The sequence below is a fragment of the Tachypleus tridentatus genome, chromosome 11 (genome assembly GCF_004210375.1).
Source record: "Tachypleus tridentatus isolate NWPU-2018 chromosome 11, ASM421037v1, whole genome shotgun sequence".
Classification (NCBI taxonomy): Eukaryota; Metazoa; Arthropoda; class Merostomata; order Xiphosura; family Limulidae; genus Tachypleus; species Tachypleus tridentatus.
This window is the reverse complement of record NC_134835.1, coordinates 14,567,932-14,575,117: the sequence shown is the minus strand read 5'-3', so window position 1 is coordinate 14,575,117 and position 7,186 is coordinate 14,567,932. Positions and strand designations below refer to the sequence as shown.

Here is a 7,186-nt window from a genome sequence, read left to right as displayed (position 1 = left end):
CAAATTCACGGTTTGACCACAGTAACCATTAGGTCGTATTCCACTCATTTAACTTTAGAAGCCTTAGCCCCGGGGCCCACAAATGACAGGTGTATTTATGTAGATCTGTCTAGTCAGGAGAAACTTACTTTGAACAGTAATGATAAAAGTATTGTTCTGAGAAACGTTCCACTCGTAAAATGTTAGGAAAAAGCTAACGTAATCTATACCAGTGACAGACACACTTCGAATGAGAAAAATAACCATCTGCACACCAACACGAAGTTCTTGTGTAATTTCCTTACGTTACAAAACTCCGATAAGGCAATATTTACTGGAAAAAGAAAACATTGTTATGGTATTTGATTACTAAAATAACTGATACCAGATCAGACTTAAACGTATAAATAGCTTTCTTCTGAGTTCAAAACACAGAAGTACAAATAGTGCATTATACAGGTAAGTACTGTTTGTTTATATTCATCAATAAGGTTTCTGTTTAAAACTATGTTTATGTGTGATATTTAGGTTACTACATGGTGAAGTAAAACAAACTCAAAACCCCACAAATATTACATCCACTTCACTATTATAAAAGGCCTAATGGTATTTCTTTGGCTTGCTGACCCAAGCTTCGGTGATGAGCCTTTAAAGGACGAAACTGTAGTCAGTAGTTGAGTGTAGGGCCAATCACAGAATGCATTAGGTATCTACGTCACAATATTGTCTTTTGAATTTAACCTCTGGTGATAAACTAAAGGAATTAGTAACCTAAATATCTAATAATGAGAAGAAATTCCCAAATGAAGGTTTTGTTATTTAAAAATAAGAGCATGTTACATATTTCACTTTAAATTGTTTGTTTATTTTGAAGTTAAGCAGAAAGCTGCACAATGGGCTGTCTGTGCTCTGCCCACAACGGGTACCGAAAACCGGTGTCTAGCGTTTTTTGTCCACAGATATACCGCTTTGCTACAGGGTGTGGGCTTTACTGTGAAAAGTGTTGAAATTCAACTGAGTGCCCGAAGAGATTATAACGCTACCCGTGGTGAGCACAGTGCAGATCGACCGTAGTGTTTCTTTATGTTTAACTAGAAATAAATTAATTCATTTTGTTCCAGAAGAAGTAAACATGACGAAACTGTCACGGTGATTATATTTGTTAATTATAATAACAGCAAAGTAAAACACATTCATGTTAAACTGTTTATTAACAACGTATTTTATCATGAAGCTTCTAATACACGGAGATAATGTTTATTAAAGATACTTGATTTGTATAATATAAGTATCATATAAAAAAACGAGTCACTGGGGTCAACAGGTCCTCTGGTGGGTAAACGGTAAGTCTATATTCCACCGTTGATAGAACACAGGTAGTTTATTGTAAAGCTTGTGTTAAAAATACAACATCTTATAAAACACAGATATTATACTTGCAGATAGAATGATAACATTTTTCTGTATAAAATGAACTGGCAAAACAAAATACACAATTTATGAATGTCGTGAAACCAGTTAATAAAGTTAATCTTGATTCAACAACATGAAATGTAAATGTAACGTTTTTTTAACTGTATTGGAAACCACTCACAAAATATTTATTAATCAACAGCTTAATAACTAAGGATGAAGCTTTGTTTGAAAGATTGACTAATGAGTTGGTTGGTTGTTTTATGGCACAAAGCAGCTGGACTATCTGTGCGACTGATGAGACCTTTATATTACTTCCATACTAAAATAGGAAACAAATTATATTCAGGTAGGGCTTCATAAGACGTGGTTTGATTTGTTTTGAATTTCGCACAAATTCACACGAGGACTATCTGCACTAGTCGTCCTTAATTTAGCAGTGTAAAACTAGAGGGAAGGCAGGTAGTCATTCCCACCCACCGCCAACTCTTGGGCTACTTTTTTACCAACGAATAGTGGGATTGACCGTAAATTATAACGTCTCCACAGCTGTAAGGGCGAGCATGTTGGGCGCAAGGGGGATGCGAACCTGCGAGCCTCGCATCACGAGTCGAGTGCCTTAACCCCCTGGCCATGTCGGGTTGAAGATATGGTAACATTGACTGTATCGACGTCCAAACTCCTTGTTGTTCGTCTCCCTCAATCTCTGTATAGTGCTGAAAACATCAGTTATTGTTACTGATTATCTCGGTGCTAACTCACAACTGACAACTTTCACAGTTCATTCATTTTATACTGTACAACTTTTAGTTATACATTTATTAAAACTGTCTACCAAACAATCAACCATCTTTGTCATTTCTTAAGACTGTGTACTTATGATCTGAAATTGATTTTACCTAAATATTAAACATGAACATTGTAAAGAACGTTAATAAAGTTTAATTATTATTATTCTGTTTTTTTTCAGATAACAAATATTAAAATACTGAAGAACGTTATAAATCATGAGGTGTTTCAGTTTTCTAATTATTTTAATAACGATATGCGTAGCAAGTGGAGGTAAGTTTGTTTTAAATATACGATTTATATCGCAAATATGTCTTTTAGTGTAAACAGCTCAACAAAAAGTCAGTCTGTAGATGTATATGTGGAATATACCACGTTTGTAGAAAATATCTTATTTTATAACTTTATACTCAAAATTATTTCAAGAAGATATTTCTATAATTACTGTGTCTATATCGTTACTATAGTTTTAAGTTCATTTTAGCCTATTCTTAAGGAAATTTGATTTGACTGGTCATCAAGCAGTGTCATTTGTATGTTGTGTTCAGACGTGACGTAACACTAAGTGTACTATAGACCTGATGACACATTTTCCTTCTTAAGATAACAAAATACGTGTTCACGATTTACAGTAATAAATATTATTGTTGTTAACAATTGTTTATTATTATTTTAATCGTACGATTTGTTAAAAAATAATCAAGTTTCTATCAGATTTTTAGGGTTTGTCAGATTTCTAGAGTTCATACAAATCATGAATAATAAAATATTACCAGATTTGATATTTTGATCAAACATTTACCTTAAAAACAACTTTAATATTCTCCAAAAAAATAATAAAGTTATTGGTTCACAATTTGCTTAAAAGAACTTTTTTGTTTAACTCTCGTTTAGCGTCATTTTCGAATTCAAAATTTTCGTTTTACTTATTGTTCACAGATGTCGCTCGCACGACTGGAAACATGAATGACTACATCGACAAAGTTCTACAAAACCTTAAAGAAAATCGTGAATACATTTCCAAAATTGAACCTCTTGTTGTCGGAACTGCAGTAGATGAAGGCAAATTCCGAGTTACTGATGTTGTCGTCAGAGGTCTCTCAAGTATTGGACGACGAGGTGACGTCACATTAACAAATGACGAAGCCAATAAAAAAGTGGTATTGAATGCAAACCTTGGAGTGTCAGGAGTTAGTGCTAGTGGTAGATATAGATACAGACAGAACAGATTTATTAAGCTAAAGGGAAGTTTAAACGCTAGGATAAATGAAATAGCAGTACAAATTATTCTGTCAGCTCCTTTGAACGGTGGACAGGTGACCTTGGTTTCCGCAAAAGTTACTCGTTTTGAGGATTTAAGATAACGAAGGTATCTGGAGCTTCGTTCCTTTTAACTGGATTCTAAAATATGCTGCTAACAAAATTGCAAAGAAATCAAAAGATAAAATCGTTTCTGGTATGGAGAGTTCTCTACAGAGATACCTTAAAGATGCCTTAGTTAAAGTAACCTTCCCAGGAAGCGTCTGAATGTTGTATTGAAACTCAGAGGTGTTTTTAATATTATACAAACTAATGTTTAGTTTTTTTATATAAATATTAGGCTGTATTGTAAACTTAAAAAACAACAACATAGAACCAGCATATCGTCTTAATTTTTAGTTCTGGAAGATATAATGAAATTTATTGTTTAAATAAATGTTGAAATAAAATTTTAACCAACAGTATGTTCTTCTTCCAAGATATAATAAATATTACATATGCAAGGTTTCTTTACAGTTAGTCAGATAATTTTAACGTCCATAATTAAAAAACTAATAAAAAGTGACAGTTACAATATTAAAACAATGGAAGCCTAATCACAAAAGAAACAAATTTAATGTCGTGTAATGAGCATAGATCATAAATTATTGATAGGTTACTGGACATCCAGAAATAGACCAATGTCCACGTGACACAGCTTGTCTATTCGTCATAAGAATGTTTGGTTTGAAATTGGTTATAAAATTTCGGACTAAATCAGTTTTGCATTGTCGCTAGGGTCAACTTTCCACTTTATAATTTCACTTCATTGTCCATTATTCCAATATAAACAAAGTTTTTTTTTTCCATTGTGGTGCAAACTAGTGGTGCGATTAGCGCAACTGTTTATGGTATTCAACCTACTCAACATACTTCTGATGAAAAACTAGCATTTTTGGTTTGATATAATCACATCCATCCAGACCACCGCAACATTTAAAATGCTGATTGTGCATCACATGTTTCGGTTTGTTCTCACAAGTTAGAACCCTTCTATCAAACGTTCTGTATACGGGCCTGATTAAAATAAGTAAAATCAATAATTTATTGTTGTTTTTTATAGTACGACTTTTGTACAGAATAATTTATAAACACATGTGATTATTCAAATGCCACTTTAACTTACTGTCTCCGTTATTTCGAAAGTAACTCTGTTTAATGCTTGCTCGAAATATTTAAAACTCATCTGTTGTGCTTGAGTACAACAAAACTTATTAAATTTTGTAGATTACACAATGTAACACATATTTTGTTCCTGGATAGTATGTGCTGTTTCTTAATTGCTTATGTTGTCAATTTGTACATTTTCATTTGCAGAAGGTCTGAATAACACAACATATTAATTAACATTTACATGTATTTATGCTAAAGTTATACAAAAATGTTTAGAAGTGAGTTTTTCGAGAGTTGCGACTATAATGTAAATAACATTCACGTATCAACTCCCAAATATAGTCCCCCATCATGTTTTCGTCATACGCTCTTTGGTAGCGGCGTTCAAAGTCCAGTATATCTTGGTGGAAGCGATCGCCTTGCTCCTCTTAGTATGCTCCCATGCTCTCCTTAAATTTATCAAGATGAGCGTCAAGGATGTAGACTTTCAGAGACATCCTGCAACCCATTTTGCCATAGTTCTTCACCAGAGCCTCAACCAGTTTTACGTAATATTCGGCCTTGTGATTGTCCATGAAGCCCCAAACCACTGCATCAAAGCTGCCCCAAGATTTTTTCCTTTCCTACTGAACTTCTTGGGGAATTCTGTGCACTCCAGGATCTTCTTTATTTGTGGTCCAACAAAGACACCAGCCTTGACCTTTGTCTCACACAGCTTAGGAAAGAAGTGTCGAAGGCACTTGAAGGCTGCAGATTCCTTATCAAGAGCTGTGACAAATCGTTTCATAAGACCCAATTTTATCCAATGGTGGGAAAACACCTTCTGGAGGTCCACTAATGGCTCACACTTAACATTGTGCCTCCTCTCAGAGAACTCGGTCCTTTGTGGCCAGTACTTCCTGTTGTAGAGCTGCGATGTCCCTACTGTCTCAAAGTCAAAGATAACAGGAAACTTGGTAAAGCATCCTTGGAGACCCATCAGAATGTCATCATTTTGAAGTCTCCGATAACCTCCCAGCCATACTCGTCATACGTCAAGGCTTCTAGCAAGGTCTTGACGCTGTTGTATTCTCTTTGAGGTTCATCGAAAGGTATTTAAAATTTAAAAGGCCTAAAATTTGTACAATATAAAATCTTACAATTCAAGCAAGCAAGAACTATCAGTCTTGCCTTCTAGAGTTTTTTGCAATGCTCGTAGGTAAAATGAGGAGGGTTTATATTGATCCCTGATAGACATGACGAAATATGACTTGTAGGCTTCACACATTTTAACAGATGCTGTCATAGAGTACTTTTTTCGCTCTTTTCTTGATAAATTGGCCACATACATAGCAGAATGTGTCTGGAGAATGGTTGCAGCTTCTTGATGCCATCTCTGATAAAATCAGATAGGTCTATGTGCTCATTCACTTAGGCATCCAGAACTAAACTGAAGTGGTGAGTTCCTGTATATATATCTTACTGTGGAAAGTTCTAGAAAATTCTGAAAGGTTTTCGAAAATCCTCGTAAGTTCCACAACATTCCAGAAACTTCTTGAAAATTCTCTATAAGCTACTCAGCACTGAATCTACCTGGAATGTTCTGGATAATGGGTAAATTTGAAAACTTCATTACCCAGGTCACAAAAGCAAAGTTTGAAGAGAAAATAGGTCTTTTCCATTAACTTTAGGCATAAGCAATTGGGAAATAACACTTTCTGCCCAGGAACAATAAAAAGTAACATTGTGTTATATACGAAATTCTTCAACTAAAGACTAGGAAATAGATAATATTAGTATTGAAACATTGTTTGGAAAAGGAAAATAAAGACAGGACTGTAACCTCGATGTGTCACATATATATAAATTTCAAAACTTTTGTATCAACTCCACTAACATTTTGCTTATTTCATTCGAAGCGTCTCACCGCCCCCCGCTAGTAAAGCGGTATGTCTCCGGATTTACAACGTTAAAATCAGGGGTTCGATTTCTCTCCGTGGATTCAACAGATAGCTTCATGTGGCTTTGCTATAAGAAAGACGTGAACACACATGCGTCTCACTAAATGTTCCACTAGTATCAGTAGAAGGGATATAAGAATTGATAGTAACATAAATTAATTAAAAAAAGAAAATCTACTTAGCCAATTCTAAATAAAAAAAATATTTTAAAATTAAAAATAATTTCTCAACTTTCTACTGGCTTAAATCAATTTTTTAGCCCCTTAGGTTCCCGTATTTTTTCAAATTTATGGTCTTCCTAAATCTGATTTCCGCTTAACAATTGTTCCGACACACAAAACTAACAGTTACAATCTAGGAAAATCTTTGCATGAATGATTTCAAAATATAATTCCCGTGACTCTGAAATGTCACGGGAATTATATTTTGAAATGTTCTGAAATGTTCCTCAAAAAACTCTGAGAATTTAATCACTTTGGTCAATTAATTACGGTTGATGTAAAAGAATGTTCACTGGAGTTCCCGTATGTGAAGTGATAAACACTGTCCGTGAATGTTACCAGAATGATTCGAATTCCATTTTTACTTGAATATCAACACTGTAATAAAATTATTTCTCGTTGTTACCAAATCTTCCACTTCCCAGTCTGAAG

At 34.3% G+C, this 7,186-nt stretch overlaps 1 protein-coding gene across 1 annotated transcript; it reads left to right on the top strand.

Annotated features, from left to right (window-relative positions):
* The first annotated feature begins 388 nt into the window (after nucleotides 1–388).
* Nucleotides 389–3,905, top strand: LOC143231679 (uncharacterized). The gene is made up of 3 exons (XM_076466264.1): nucleotides 389–438; nucleotides 2,363–2,454; nucleotides 3,121–3,905. Exons 2-3 carry the CDS (start codon nucleotides 2,400–2,402, stop codon nucleotides 3,543–3,545), a joined length of 480 nt encoding a protein of 159 aa, XP_076322379.1. The 5' UTR covers nucleotides 389–438; nucleotides 2,363–2,399; the 3' UTR covers nucleotides 3,546–3,905.
* The last annotated feature ends 3,281 nt before the right edge of the window (nucleotides 3,906–7,186 follow it).